At 40.9% G+C, this 15,800-nt stretch overlaps 2 protein-coding genes across 3 annotated transcripts in view; one reads left to right on the forward strand and one right to left on the reverse strand.

Moving 5' to 3' along the window:
• LOC109963673 (myosin-binding protein C, fast-type-like) overlaps nt 1-2,976 on the forward strand; it is a 20,489-nt gene extending 17,513 nt beyond the window's left edge. For both annotated transcript variants that reach the window (XM_020606379.1, XM_020606378.1), the window contains 9 exons: nt 88-222; nt 437-604; nt 804-892; nt 1,169-1,364; nt 1,509-1,648; nt 1,818-1,977; nt 2,112-2,248; nt 2,364-2,550; nt 2,864-2,976. In XM_020606379.1, the coding sequence (XP_020462035.1) occupies nt 88-222; nt 437-604; nt 804-892; nt 1,169-1,364; nt 1,509-1,648; nt 1,818-1,977; nt 2,112-2,248; nt 2,364-2,550; nt 2,864-2,889 (1,238 nt within the window). In that variant the 3' untranslated portion in view covers nt 2,890-2,976. The remainder of the gene's footprint in view (nt 1-87; nt 223-436; nt 605-803; nt 893-1,168; nt 1,365-1,508; nt 1,649-1,817; nt 1,978-2,111; nt 2,249-2,363; nt 2,551-2,863) is intronic.
• Nucleotides 588-12,280, reverse strand: LOC109963521 (testicular acid phosphatase homolog). Its single transcript, XM_020606098.1, has 14 exons — nt 12,183-12,280; nt 11,081-11,116; nt 10,056-10,113; nt 8,016-8,111; nt 7,580-7,666; nt 6,403-6,558; nt 6,063-6,161; nt 5,078-5,173; nt 4,537-4,669; nt 4,146-4,228; nt 3,927-4,033; nt 3,471-3,652; nt 3,160-3,291; nt 588-623 (listed from the first exon to the last, which is right to left on the reverse strand). Exons 1-13 carry the CDS (start codon nt 12,278-12,280, stop codon nt 3,182-3,184), a joined length of 1,341 nt encoding a protein of 446 aa, XP_020461754.1. The 3' UTR covers nt 588-623; nt 3,160-3,181.
• Nucleotides 12,281-15,800: the final 3,520 nt, after the last annotated feature.

Raw genomic sequence — 15,800 nt, forward strand, 5'->3', positions numbered from 1 at the left:
CTTTCCCAGCTACACCCTTTGTGCATCACCCACCTTCAGCCAACCCAGTCAGTGATTCTCTTGAGTCTCTCTTTCTGTTAATTTTAGCCCCAACTAGTGAGCCAACACGTTTGACAGTCAGTGATGTGACAGACACCACATGCAGCCTTAAGTGGTTCGCCCCAGACAGGATCGGAGCCGGAGGCGTGGATGGCTACGTTATTGAATACTGCAAGGAAGGAGGTGATAAAACCATGCATTATGGTTATATTATTATCATTTGAACATTGATGGACAATTTAAAGACATTCTGCAATCAAATTATAATTCCACAGAGACAATAAGGGAATTAATGTCTAAAAATATGAGTATCATAATAAAAATTAACAGAGAATAAATAAATGAGCAAACTGATTTAAATCCCACTCTCTGTGATTTAATGTTTTTTTTATTTTAGATACTGAGTGGGTGGTGGCAAACCAGGATCTTTGTGAGAAGCAGTCATATGTGGTGCGTGGCCTCCCCGTGGGAGAGAAGATCAACTTCAGGGTGGTGGCAGTAAACATTGCGGGACGCAGCCCCCCTGCTACAATGTCACAGGCCGTCACCATCCGTGAGATCGTGGGTGAGTCACTCAGGTTTAGCTGTGAACAGACGTGAGTCAGAAAGTGTCTGTAAACATATTTATGGATGATTTGATCATGTTCATTTTTAGCATTTTGAGGTGACTTTTATAGAGCTTATTATGGTTTAAGTAAACAGATGCTTAACACTGTCATAGTGTAGCACCATGTATTTTAATCAGATGTCTTTTCCTGCTTTAGAACGTCCAAAGATCCGCCTCCCTCGTGAGCTGAGAACAAAGTACATCAGGAGAGTAGGAGAAAAGATCAATCTCACTATCCCCTTCCAGGTAAGAAACACACCTTAGCTAAGGTTTTGAATCTGTCAGGTCATTTACAAAAGAATGTACAGTTAGAGTGCCCCTTCCATGACCATCTTTACTTTAGTGAAAATGATAAAGCAGATCCTGGGATGTATTTTACAGTGATTTTGTTTCTATTTATGCTCCATAGACTTCAAACAACACTGAAAATTCTGAAAGCAAAACAGACACTTTGTAGAGGTCATAGCTTTCTACAAAAAACCTGAAGAAAATGTGTTTTATCCTGAATGTTTTGTCACATAGGGCAAGCCACGCCCCAACGTAACCTGGTACAAGGATGGTCAACCCATTGACCCCAAGACGGTCAATGTTCGTAACTCCAATGTAGACAGCATCCTCTTCATCCGCTCAGCTGAGAGAGAGCACACTGGAAAATATCAGCTTGTTCTACAGATTGAGAACATGGAGGACAAAGCCACCATCGATATCAGGGTTGTTGGTAAGGCTGACTTATTTCAGTTAGATTTTTTATTTACAAAGTTTTTCTTTGAAAGACAAATACACTTAGACAATGTAAAATTTGACACAGTGTCCAAACTGAAGTGTATTTATGTGTTATGACACTTATGTTAAATCCAAACAGAAAAGCCTGGGCCTCCTCTGAATGTGCGGGTGACAGACGTCTGGGGTTTCAATGCAGCGCTGGAGTGGAACGCTCCAAGGGACGATGGCAACTGTGAGATCATTGGATACACTATAGAGAAGGCTGACATGAAGACCAAGGTGAGGGAGACAAAGAAGGAGCAGTGATTCCAACCTTGATCACCGCTACAGTAACCAGCTACAATGTCCAGTTATGACAGTGGTTGCTGACACTCAGCTTATTCTACTATATGCTTGATTTGAGGCCACTTTAAAATTTTATTATAATATCACATTTTCCTCTTCCCAGGAATGGTTCAAAATTTATGAACATAACAGGCGGACAAACTGCACAGCTTCAGATCTGATCATGGGCAATGAATATATGTTCCGCGTCTACAGTGAAAACCTCTGCGGCCTTAGTGAGGAGCCGGGCAACAGCAAAAACAAAGCTGTCATTTCCAAGACAGGTGAGACAATGTGTGTATTTGTAGATATGTATGTGGGCTGAGTGTTTGTAGAGTAAACTGATGATATCAAGTAAAATGTGATGTGATTTACTGGGGTTGACCATGATTCCCTGCCCTGGCACCTTTCTCCATAGGCCTTCAGTACAAGCCACCCTCCTACAAAGAGCAAGACATGTGCTGTGTGCCCAAGTTTACTCAGCCCCTGGTTGATAGATCTGTAGTGGCCGGTTACAGCACTGCCATCAGTTGTGCTGTCAAAGGCTACCCCAAGGTAAATGGACATATTAAAATTGGGTAATCGCTTAGCAGCAGCATATCTAAGCAGGGGGCTTATGGGAGTTGTATTGCACCTGATTTTTTTATGACTGGACTCTTTTGCATCTTAGCCAAAAATTATCTGGATGAAGAACAAAACCATCATCGGTGACGATCCCAAGTACTTGATGCTGAACAACCAAGGAGTGCTGACCCTCAACATTCGTAAACCAAGCTCCTTTGACGGAGGCAAATACTCCTGCATGGCTGTCAATGAGCTGGGCAAGGACGAAGTGGAGTGCAAAGTGGACGTCCGAGGTAAGAACATGGGAGAGGAGGGAGGTGCAAGGACAGAAGGAAGATGAGAGGGAAGGAACGGAGGAGGACGTGGAGGTCTGAGTGCAAGATCAGTCTCGCTGGCTGTTGCTCAATACAGATGGTTTTTAGGAGGCTGGTCTTGTTTATGTGTGTACAGTGACTGATGTGCAACACCAATTAGTTTGAATGCCGATATGAACAAGAGCTACCTTGATCCATATCAAAACATATCACAGCACAATACATTTTATTACATTTGGGCTTTTCTTAAAAACAAAATCTAACTTTAATTCTTCATTTTGTCTTCCCACAGTTCCAACATTTGACCATGGGAAGTGAGAAAACAGCAATGAATGTGAAATAATGAACAGTGAATGTCAGTATGTTGAATACACACTGTCAATTGTGAACCCAATAAAATTTAGTGATGCCTGCTATAAATAAGTGTTTATTTTAAATACACTTAATTTCTCTGTTAAAATACTTTTCATTGCTATTCATTGACATGCTGTATAATCTTGTACAAACATAATCCACAGAAGAAGAAGTAAGAAACACACACCCAATCAGAATCTAAAATTTAGAGCTGTTCCCACAGCTGAGAAGCACCTTTCTGTGGAGGTCCTCTGCACTACACCTCCCTGGAGTAGTGTGCTCTCCTCCTGTGAACTGCCACTCCTATGCTGAACAACAGCGCCACTACCAGGAGGCCAATAGCCACTGCAAGAACCGTTATGACACCTGAGGGAGATGACAATCCTGTTTAGGTACATGTGAATATAAAACATTTGGATAATATTTTAAATCAGACAAAAATCCCCAGTGCAAAAAAAAACAATTGCAGTGAAGTGCCAAAATATCTGCTGGAATACAAGCAAATAAAAGTCAGTGCAAGCATGAGAAAAATAAATCTTCTTCACCTATGCTTGACCACCTTGCTCTAAACCCGCACTCAATCTCCCAGTCTTCTGCCACCACGTCCCGCACCAGCTCAGTGAACAATGACAAGGGGCAGGGGTTCAGTCCATTGCATCCTGGGACAGGGTTGGGGTAAGGCTCATGCAAGGAGTCGTTGCGGTAATACAACGCCAAAGAATAAGATCTAGGGAAATGTTTGGAGGAATACAAAGAGATGACACATAATTATGATAAGTGTTATGTAAATGGGCTTGTATTGTGCGTTAAGTTGACCACTGCTGCAGTCCTGGATTTGTCCCTGATTTGCATCAAGTAAAAAAAAAAAAGTACATGATTGCTCCTAAAGAGTGGCATGCAGCTATTCAAAATGTGGTGTGTTTTGGCCATCTGGCCTAGATAGTGTGCTTAAATATGCAAAAAGAAGAGTGTATGAAGTCATGTTGCAAGGAAGTCATTACCCATCAGACTCCTGGTAGAACTCAAAGAGTTGACAGGCAGCATAAGGGGGAAGAAGGCCGTTGAAGACATCCATAGCCGCCTGGAGGGTGATGAGTGTAGAGTCATGCTGGAATGACAAACAAACATCACAGAAATAAGGAGGTAAGGAGACACAGTATGTGAAACAGCAGCTGGTACAAATGAATGTGTGTGTTTATGTGCACAAATACTGAACTCACAGCTGAGTACATAATGAATTTGAGAGAGCTTTCTTGCTCTACAGCTCTGGAGAAATTCTTCAGGCTGGCATTCAGTAGGACTCCTGTTAAATTAACACAGTGTCAGCAGTGCAAAAAAAAAAAATCCCAGATACCAACACAATCCCTTTGCTCTTACTTAGCATCTTGTCTTAGTGCTATAATCATCATTGTCCCATTAGCTCCTAGGTGCTAATATGCTCCTGGGAAACATGATCCAGCACTTTACACTGTGTGACTGTGTGAGGAATAAACAACGCTTCAGACAGCAGTCACAATATTAGACACACAGAGATGTATATTTTTTTTACTCTAATAACATTTTTGTCACAAGAACGCTTTTAAATGAATTGGCTGTAATGTGAATTCCCACCTCCTGACAGTCTGGCCTTCTCTTTTCGCTTGTGACTGAGGATGCTGTACATGACCTCAAAGGATGCTATTCTCTTCAGGGTGTCCAGGACGTCTTGGGTGGCCCAGCGTGGCAGAGTCAAGTTATGGATCCTCTGCACAAGAAAATAACATTCCTTACTCTATATCACTCTAATAATCATGTTACACAACATATTAAGTGCAATAGTAAGGATTAAATGGTTGTATTTCCATTATTTCTATTATCCCCACTATTTTTAGAGCCAGTCTGAAGATAACAAATGCTCATTTTGCAAGTGTGAATGAACATATTCAACCTGTGCTAGAATCCACTCATCTCTTAAAGCTTTAATTATCATTTCAATATGTTGTTCTATTCATGTCTTACTGTGTGTCTACAGGTGTGTTGAAGAAAGCATCTCCCTTTATGTTCCCTTCTCTGTTTGACTGTGCTCTGCAGCTACTCTTTGTATCAGTAACTGAACCACCTGTAAACTGTGTTTATGTGGGGGGGGGGGGTTATGTGCTTGGTGAAAGTATACCTGACAAGTAAGAGTGTCATAGACCCTCCATATTTTTTTGCCGACCAGCTTGGACACAGAGTAGCCTGTATAGTTGCTGAGTTTCTCCACGAAGTACTATATGGCGAAGAAAAGAACAAAAATTTAGCTTTAGATGCTTCACTAAATGATAATGCAACACTTTAATTACTATTTTTATGAGTAATATTAAACTTTTTTGTGGTTGTTTTTGCAGATGCACAAAAAATCTCTTAATTGGTATTTAATTGTCAAAATTATACACATAAATGGATCAATACAGTTCACTGTTGCAGGCTACAGAGTATTCTAAATTCACCCTGTCTTCAGGAGACTGAAAAAAGGCACCATTTTAGTCCTTGCATGTAACTGCAGGTACCGTACCTCCAGCAGAGGGTGTTAAAATTCAATGCAGGAGGCCCTGTCCTGATCTCAAACGTCGCTTTAATAGGCAGCACATGGGAGTCAGTTTAATTAAACCTGTTTCATTGTAATTCTTAATCTAACTCAATCCAACCGTTAATTAGCTTCTCTGAGTATGTGAGAGAAATTACACTGTGCAGCTTTTTGTAGGCACTGGAGTCACCGTGCCTGAGAAAATCATTGAGAGGACATGGTGTCTACATCATAACTAACACGTCCACTGGAGGTGCTGATAACATTGGCACCGACAACTGTGAAGTATATATTTCACTGTTTTAGAGGAATGTGCATTTCGCAGTGTTGTTAATTTACAAATCCAGGCATGGAAAAGTAGAAAAGATGCAGCTGAGGTGAAAAAAGTATAATTTACATTAAGTTTTATTACATAATTTTGATGATAGAAAACACTTAGAAACAACTTTTCAGTGGGTAGCAGACACATGACTCATGGAAAAGTGATGTTTACAGTAACAAACTGTGCAGTGAGTAGAACATTTATGTCATTGAACAGATGCTGAGGATGAGTTACAGTAGAGGATGATCTGTTTTCTGTGGTTTGTCTTACCTGGTGAGCCCTGAGGAACCTCTGGTAGGGCTCACTCTCAAACGTCTCCTCCATCAACACTCTGAACCTTGGACAGTCTTTGCCTGGAGACTTCAACAACTTGAAAAATCAAGAACAACAGCACAGCATCAGTGGAAATAATATACATTTACATCAGGTACTACAAGTCTTCTGGGCACAATTATATGTTCATTTCACACTTGAAAACATTGGGGACTTTCAGCACACCAGGTTCACAGCTGAGGTGAAAAGACAGCAACATAAATCTACAGTGAGAGACTTAAATGAAGTTTCTATTCAGCTGTGTGAAAGGAAATATTTATGTGGCTCAGCAGCCCACCTTGTCCTGGGCCCTGGGGATGGTGTGCACTGGAATAGGCCGCCACAGTAACTGGGGCATGATGGGAGGCGGGCGTCTGGTTGGGGGGAACATCCCAGCAAGGCAGGCCTGGGCGCTCATCAGTGTGCGGTCGTAGTCCGTGCTCCGCACATACAACTATTAAGGGCGTGGAGGGAAAAATGACATTAAAATGCATCCATATGGGCGAGGCTTGATGCTAATACTGTGGAACACTCAGACTTAGTTTGCTTTTTATAGGAAAAAGGAAATGTACTTGGTAACTTAAATGGATTGCATTTACATTTGCAAAGAGGAAATGCACCCAATTCAGTTTCTATTTTTCTTTAATAAAGAATGCCAAAGAAGTGCACACAAGAAAGCAGTAGTGTATCAACAGTTTAAGTTAACTGAGGTATTCCCCTCGGCAGCGAGAGGAGTCAGATGAGATCTAAATGGATGAGAAAGGGAGGGGGGAAAGATCTGTCTTGCTGTGATTTCTTCTGACATCAGCCTTTGCTTGTCTATATCCCTCTGTCACCCTGTGTCAGGTTTTCACACACACTAAATCAGGCTGATAAGGCTGAATGTTCCTGTGATGCATGGAAAGCATACAGTATTTCCCCCCTCCTTCTGTCAAATTAAAATAGACATGACAGTGCAGGGAAAGGTACGGCGCAAGTTGAGTGAGACTTGGGTCGACAAGTCGCCGTGATGATTACTGACAAGAGTTGTTATTTTTGTGGTAATTATGAGTTATTTTAGAGGGGGAGAAAAGGACTAAACACAAGGGAGAGAATGCAAGAGAAAAAAGGAAGACAGTGAGAGGCAGGGAGAGAAAGCAGACATCATATCTTCATAATGACAGTATGCTGAGCATGCAGCCCAGGGGCACACTGAACCAACATGCATGCTGCCAACTGTACTGTACATGGAGCCCAGAGGCAAGATTACCCCACATGTTGCAGCATAAAACAAGGCCATAGCAGCGATATCACCAGCATGAGTCGTGCTAATTAACTTAGTATATGGATATAGCCATTACAAATGTTTGCTGGCCACACGCAAACTTGATTTCACATGTTGGAGCGAGGGCATGACAATCGGATCAGTTGGCACTGAAGCACAACGGTGTACAGGGGACTTCAGTTAGTGACATACATATATGGTATACACCTACCTCCTTGTTGTCGTAGTCCTCACTGAGAAAGTTTCCATAGCGCCTCCTTAAAAACCTGCCTAGCTCAAACTGTTGTTTCATGCCCAGCTGGAAAGAAAATTGCCAGCGCTGTTAATTTCTGTAGAATCTGACCTTTCGCTGATGATTTGACAGATTTAAGGTCAGATTCAACTGATTTACATAGTGTAATAAATTTCACCCCTTCTACAGGCCTCCAAGAACTAGAAATAATATGTTTATTCACTGTAAAATGGCTAATTGTCTGAGAGCAGAACAATGTCACAGCAGGAAGGAAGTTAATTAAAACTCCATATAAGCTTTTCTTCCATCTCAAGACTGATTAGAAACTGAATTTATAATGAAACACAGTAAATGAAATGTACAGCCATTTATATAGTGTTATTTTGTTTGCCACACACAGAGTAGCACCCAGTACCTCAGTCAGCTGTCCAAAGCCCTGAGCCCACACTTCCTCCCCATGAGGATCCCTGGGATATGACTCAATAGGCGATCGATCACCGTGTCGGAGCACCTCAAAAACAATAACAGATGATGTCACATGGATTTAGATGCCATGCTGCTGTGCCAGCCGTTACGCTGTGTACTTAAGGGGAAATTTCACCCTGAGCCAGGCGTCGGAAACAGTCACCTGTGATGTTGTACAGTTCAGTCTGGATGTGAGACATAGAGGAATCATTTTGATGATGTCATAAAGACACAAATGCTGGAGCTGCTCTGCGTGTACTATTAACCTGAGGACTCCCCTTCTGAGCGGTTAAATGACACATGGGTTGCTTAAACTGAATTATGTGACTCACACTTGTTAGCGCCACAGTGATTTAAACTCACTTATGTGTAAAACAGATCATGCAAGTGAACAAAGTCATGGTTTGCTCATTTTGATGCCAAACACCTTTCTGAGTTTTGCTCAGAGGTAACCGTCATTTTGATGCCAAACACCTTTCTGAGACTAGAATTAAGATTTGACATTGAACTGAGCTGAACTTGCCTCAACTATTATAAAATTGAGTAGTTGAATTAATATTCTAGTTAAGTGTTAAATTCTTAAATTAAATGAACAAAGCAACTATTTTGAGTCAGTCACACATACTGTATACCATCCTGGTACTATGCTGGACCTATCAGTGCCACAAATCTGGTGGAAATAGTCCCCAGTGACACTAGTTACACTGTTTGAGCAATGTTCCAGTGAAAAACTACAGTTCCCTTAGTGTTTTAGGATATTAAAAAAAAAAAACATTTAGTTTTAAGGATATATATTAATAATCACTTGTGCATGGATGTGCTCACTTGAAGAAACAATTAATTGAGACCAACTCCACTACTACACATCAAGTAACAGATGTAATCCTGACTAGAGAGAGATTATAGTTGAAGTTGTGAACTTCCATTGTAACATTCACAACTGACATTTTAGGCAGTAATAAAACATAAACACTAGTTTAATATGTTAGGTGCTGACAAAGGATTTAAAAAACTGTCACATTACATGAAAAATGTTTGTGATCTTCACTTAAATCCTTCAGTCGTCTTTTTCATTCTTTCATTGAAAGGCAAAAAACCGATATGGCAAGAGGTTTATGAACAAAGCTGTAATGGGTGAGATATGCTTCACGCTGTTGGAGATTAGGCTCAAAGTAATCCTTTGTGATATTAATGTGTAAATATAATAATGCTCACTGAGCAGAAAAATGTAGCCTAATTATGAACCATTTACAGTAGCATCATGCTCGTGTGATTGAAAGTATCTTACAGATTATGTTAATATTCCTCCTTTCAACAAATAAATCTTGGTAACTTTATGGATGTGATTTTTCTGTGTGACTGTCTTAATACAGCTGAATATGAAACTGTAATACGCTATTAAAATGGCATCATTATTATTTATGTACACAGAAAGAAAAAGAATACTAGGTAGACTTACAGCTATGACAAACTTTAGCACCCGACACTCGGTCAAGCAAATGCAACAGAAAAGTAATAAACAGCCCAAACTTCTCTGTAACTTCCACATCTTCTTGATTTGTCAGTCTTTACCGCCTTGACAGAGTTCCCCTGCTGATATAGGGTAAAACACGTAGTGAAATTTGAGCTCTGAATGGGCCATTACAAACAGAATATGATGAATACATTTACTCGTTTTCACTCAAGATTGTGCAAAATGTGTCTTTCTGGTTAGTTACAGTATATGATGTTTATGTTAGGACATCACTTTAAAAATACTGTCCAAAATGTGTCATCTTGATATATGAAAGTGTCATACGTAGCAGTGTAGATGCACAACAAAGACTCTGTAAGTGAACATGTGCACTTACCTCAGTAAACTTGTTGACACATTTTGCTGTTTCAGACGATTCACAGACAGGAGAGGATCACTGTGCATCCCAAATCTTCAGTCATATCCAGACTGACATTAAGTGCATGTTCCAGTAAAGTGCTTTTATAGCCCTCCTACCTGATGCTGTCTATCTTTCTCTCTCTCTCTCTCTCCTTCAGGGATTTCTGGTCCCAGTCTACTTCATTGTCGAGTCCTGCGGCTCTCCGGCTGTACAGGAACATGACAGCCTACCCTGAGATATATGTGGGTCAGTGTTTGATACATGTTTGACCCCCTTAAATGTGGATAACCCCACTTTAAAACCAAAGACATTTATTCTTAAGGACCCTCTGGCTTTAGAGCAACAAAATGACAAAGAAGCAGGTTATGTGTAGACACACCCACCTGGCTTCTCAAATACACATGCATGCTTACACACTGGCCAAAGTTCACAAACACTCATTATGACCTGCTATGTCATCAGCTGTGGGTTTGGCCCCAAAATTACAGGGCCTGGAGTGTTTTCGCTGACTTGGCACATATGTAAGAATCTGGTAGTTTCAAAGCAGCTTTATGAGATTATAGTGGGATTAGTGACTGTGAAGGTTTAAATCTATACACAACTGACATCATATAGGCAGGTGGTTCGTCACTGTAATATGTACAGCACATTATAAACACTGTAGTCATCATCCAAATACTCACTCGTTATTTTTAGGAAATTATTTTTGCCCTGTTTTTAAAATTAAACTACTGTATAAGCTTGTATTTGTTGTGGGCTTGAGAGCCACAGACAGGCAGGGAAAGTTGGAAAGTATCAGGAGACAGACATTAACTATAGGAAATTGTACTGAAGTGTCACAAGTACTAGAAGACCGTCTGCATTTGTAACATTGTAATATACATTTATTTATTGATTGTTAGTTACGTGCAACATTTTAATGTGAAGTAATAGCTGTATACAGTGTTCAGTATAATACTGAAAAACAGAACTGGTTGTCAGTACCTGTATTCAATTATTTTCCAGCACTGTGTAGATTTCTCTCTAGCTGTCAGCTTCTCTCTCTGTCTCACAGCAGTGTACAGTAATCCTCTCACAGTCTAAAACACACATACTGTGTACATGCGTGGCACAGTAGCTGGTACCGTACAGGTTGGCTTACCTGTGAGAATGGGTCAGTGAATCCACCTGTGCTGATCTACAGAACAGAAGAGAACAGAACGACTGGGGGATATTCACTATATGGGGCTCAAGGACAAGCACGCACACACACACACACAAACCAACATATGCACATTTGTTGTGGAAAATTCTACACTTGATACACATCAGTTCACTGAAGGGTCAAAAAATGCACGCACAGTTTCACAACTCCACATCTCTCTCTGTCACTTATGCAATTAAAAAAAAAATAAAAAACACAAACACACACACAACAAATATGCACTCCATCCTTTTTTTCCTCCCTCTCTCCCAAGTGGCTATAGTGTTTCTGTCTTTGTTGAAATAATTGCAGTGATTTTCAAGACCGCTGTCATGGCAACGTAGAGGTTGATGCATGTTGACAGAATCTGTTGCAGAGCGACCGAGAGACTGAAAATGGGAGATAAGCGGTGGGAGGAGAAATGATGCATGTGAACGTGTATGCATGTGTGCGTGAAGGTGATGATGGCAGTGGTAGTGGTGGCGGTGGGTGCTCACATGTGCTCCACTCAATATGATGAATGGAGATGAGCAGTATGGGACAGCTCAATCTGATAGAACGAGGCCCAAGATCAGGAATGAACGGTTATGAGTGTATTGTGAGTGGAGGAAAGAGAGAGAGGGGGGAAAGCGGCGTGCTATTTTAGTCCAGTCGTTGTCATAGAAACTGCAGCCTCACTACAAATGGAGACATCCAGAACACATGGATTGTCAAACAAATGCCGTGCATAGGGCCCAGTGTGAAGCTACGCCACGGCTGTGTGACAACATGCCATCTCAGTGGAACCCACCCCCACCCATACTGGCACCCATTCCTCTAGCCAGACAACAGTGGGGTCTTCTTCATCAGAGAGATGGAATGTCAGGAGGGTACCTTATTGGGAGTGAATTAGGGGGTTGAGGAGGGGAACAGATGCTTGGAGTCTGGGGCTAATTGACAGGCAACAGTGTCCATTCAGGCAGTGAGTTGCAGTCGCTCATCCTCTGTTTTTTATTTAACAGTTTTCCACACTTCCCTCCCTTCCCTCCTTTCCTCTCCTCTTGTCTCATCTTCTGTCTACCCTTTCACTCTCTGTCTATCTCCCATCCTCTCCCTCTTCTTCCCTGCCTTTATCTCTCTCTCTCTCCTGCACTCTGAAGGACGGAGGTATTCCCACATTTCTCCGTTGCTATAGCAACACTGCAGCAAGAACAGGAAAGAGAGGGTGCAGGCAGGGAGGAGGAGGATGAGGAGGACAAGGGGAGGATGGAGACATGGTGGGGAGAAGGGGATAGAGAGTTGGGGGTAGGGGGGGTAAATGGCCTAAGATGAGGGGATGTGTGAACAGTGCTAATGCTAATGGTAACAACAGCAGCAGAGCATCCATGTGTTGGTGAACTCCCATGCTGGGAGCAGGCTCACATGTAACATCCATTTTTGCATAATTGCCAGTGGGAATCTTTTTGTGTATGTGTATGGTGCTATGGTCATTGATATCCTTCACACAATGATACATCAGAACTGTGTCGTGTATTGAATTAATTCACAGGGAGAATCACTGCAGTGCCAATCATCATTTATTGAACAATATATTGTAATGTGAATTCAGAGGGAGAGACACAGAATCACCTGGACTTGGGTTCTCTGCAGAGTTTGGGGTCTTTGTCTGTCTTCTGAAGTCCCCCCAAATGCACCCACATGCTCACCAAGTCTGAGTCTGTCTTACCAGCCTTGCAGCTGATTATATAGCTCTTTTATTTCTTGAACCTCCTGCATCATGTCAATCTTGACATCTAGCGGGCCCCCTCCCTTCTCACTCCACGGTTCTGGGAAGCCCCTAGAATTACTAGGAAACAGGACGCTGGACCCCATGTTTATGCAGAGGAAGATCCTCTCAAAAGTTTATCTGTGACCATACTTAGCCCTGTAGTGGTTAGCAATAAATCAGACTCCAGAAGAAATATGTAATCAAACAGCATGTAGCTCATTTTTGGTATCGGCTTGTGTGAGGGAGAAAGTTCATGTGAGTTGAGTTTATGTAAGTGATCAGAATATTCCCTGTTTACTTAGGATGTAACTAACACTGGCCTAATAAGTATAAACTATATTAAGTTTGCTTTTACTACTACACTGACCAGCTCTGCAAAACCTCCAGTCATTTCTTAAACATCATTTCAGTATTAACATATAGTCCAGACTCCTACATGGTATATTTATATATAGAAACAGGTTGAAACTTAACTGTTTTTTTTAATGATTAAATTTGTACAAACCAGTACAGGACCAGACAAGAAGATGTATCTATGTGGAGTAAACACACAAAAGACCTGGGACAGCCAGATAAATTTTGTATTGATAAAACTGCCCCATTCAATCAGTGCAGAACACAAGCTCATTATCTGTTCACATATATTGTAAGACATTAAAACAAAGCAGTGTTGCAACAATTTGCCAAGACCTAAAAATGCCACAGATATGTTTGAATACCTGTGCTGTTTGGTGCCTAGTCTGCTGCACGTCAGCTTTTCCTCACCATCCTCTCAATCAATAACTCATCTCTTGATGTGAATATTGTTATTCCCCATGGGACAAAAATGTCCTTCTTTAGGACAAACAGATAACAAGTGAGATGGGACGAAGGAGATGTGAGGTATGAGTTTGTTATTAGTGTGTATGTCATTATAGAATCTATGCAAGGAAATTCCATGCCTCTTTTTTTCTTAGTCAGTGTCCATAAAATCCAGATGTGCTGATTTGTCTCTGCACTGAGCAAAGCCAAAACAGGTTGACCAAGAGACATTTTGTCACACACAATAAATGCATTATGAAACCACAAAGGTGACATAAGAAAAAACTCCACCTTTTTGCTTTTTGTTATTGGCAAAGATTTTCCTGAGCCATCAACTTAAAATTAAACCCTCAGTGTATCAGTATAACATCAGTTGTTATTTTATGCCACAAGACCTCTAAAATGGAAAATTAAACCATTTATTAAATTATTTATTATCCAGAGTGACTAGATGTGAATATCAATACCACTATAACATCTGCATGATATTTATGAAATTACAGCCAGCAGCTGGTTACTGTCATGTGGTATTGGTAAATGGTCTTACACTTGTATAGCGCTTCTCTGTGCATTCCATCACACTCAAAGTGCTTTCACACTATTTGGCCATTCACCCATTTGCACTCCCAAGCACACACCAGTGAAATCACCAGGAGCAACTTGGAGTTCAGCGTCTTGCTTGAGGACACTTTGACATGTAGCTAGGAATCAAACGACCAGCTCTCTGGTTGGGAAACAACATGTCTTACCTTCTGAGCCACAGCTGCCCCAGCATAAAGTATATATACTGCAAACAGGGAGAAACAGTTAGTAGCACCTTTAAAGTTCACTAATTAAAATGCTACAGTATATCTTTCTTGTTTATTTATTCTCTATAGAAAGTTACATGTACAAATGGTGGTTGTACCTTAGTTGTGCACTGGGCTATTTCTTGATTGGGTGCACTAAATCACTGGTGTCTTGTCACCGTTTACCCATAATGTGTCCTTTTTATAGATTTACAGAGATTAAACAAAGGAGACAAACATGTTAGAGATAGTGGTGGGCAGATTTTGTTGCCTTACCTAATGGGCTTTTTCCCCCTGTCAGTCTTTTCATCTAGCTGTCTGGGGGGGGGGCAAACGCTGTATTTCCAAAAATGACCTAGCTGAAGTATTAGCTGGGTAAATATAGGCTGCTGCATAAGTTAGAGTGCCATTAAAATCCCACAGTGGCACAATATTAACCAAGCAAAGTAAAAGCTTCGCCACTCTCTGCAGTTATAGTAAATCAATACTCAAGTAAGTGTAATAATCTAATAATAACATCAGCACAGTGTCTGCAAAGTGTGTTTGTGTGTGGGAGTGCATGCACTGGGGAACACTTTGCTATATACCTTCTTCCAATACAGTAATTATACATAAAGTGTATGTTTATAATGGATGGCAGACGCAAACTGTTCATTGGAAAGTAATTACATGAAATATTCTCTTCCACTGCTGGCCCATGGTGTAACAAGCATTATGGATGGAATATTTAAAGACAAATGTTTCTGTTATTTCAGGTACAGTAACAACTATAATGTTTAGAAAGCATTGCAAAGTAGCCCTTTGCAGTATGTATGTGTGAGTCTTAGCAGTATTTCAGGTTTCATTTGGATATTTTTGTCTCAGACCCATTACAGTGAATTGTACAGTGACGCTAACTCATTTCATTAAAATGTGAAGTGCACATTTAGAATTAACATGTGGGGAGTGAAGTGTAACCCTTTGTGCCATATAAACATATTCTACGTGAACACATGAGGTGAATGTATGCTGTAAGTTAAAAATTAAGCCCTCTTAGAGCAGCAGGAGTAAGCTTATAATTCATCAGTGTACTGTAGTGGCGTGTAATAACAGTCAAGAATTGAACCTCTTAAGCAAAGAGCAGACTTTACATCACAAGGGCTCTGGTTTCCTGTTATCCATCTTACACAAATCAAGTCCAACTGGGTCACCCTCACCTCATACTTCCCATGATGCTTTGGATCCTCAGTCCAAGCAAAGTCTGCTAATGGTTCTGTGCAGTACATTTTCATATAACGTGCCTAAATAGGCCACAGGAGCTATGCTTAAATTTTATTGCAATGACTGTGGCTCACACAGCTAT

Source organism: Monopterus albus, unplaced genomic scaffold, assembly GCF_001952655.1.
Source record: "Monopterus albus unplaced genomic scaffold, M_albus_1.0 scaffold76.1, whole genome shotgun sequence".
Taxonomy (NCBI): Eukaryota; Metazoa; Chordata; class Actinopteri; order Synbranchiformes; family Synbranchidae; genus Monopterus; species Monopterus albus.

Excerpts from the sequence above, each read along its gene's own strand:
- LOC109963521 (XM_020606098.1), bottom strand. The coding sequence starts at position 12,280 with ATGTGGGAATACCTCCGTCCTTCAGAGTGCAGGAGAGAGAGAGAGATA. Across the intron at positions 11,117-12,182 it reads GATAGACAGAGAGTGAAAGG|ATCAGCACAGGTGGATTCAC; the intron begins GTAGACAGAAGA and ends TCTGTTCTGTAG. Across the intron at positions 6,162-6,402 it reads TCCCCAGGGCCCAGGACAAG|TTGTTGAAGTCTCCAGGCAA; the intron begins GTGGGCTGCTGA and ends TGATTTTTCAAG.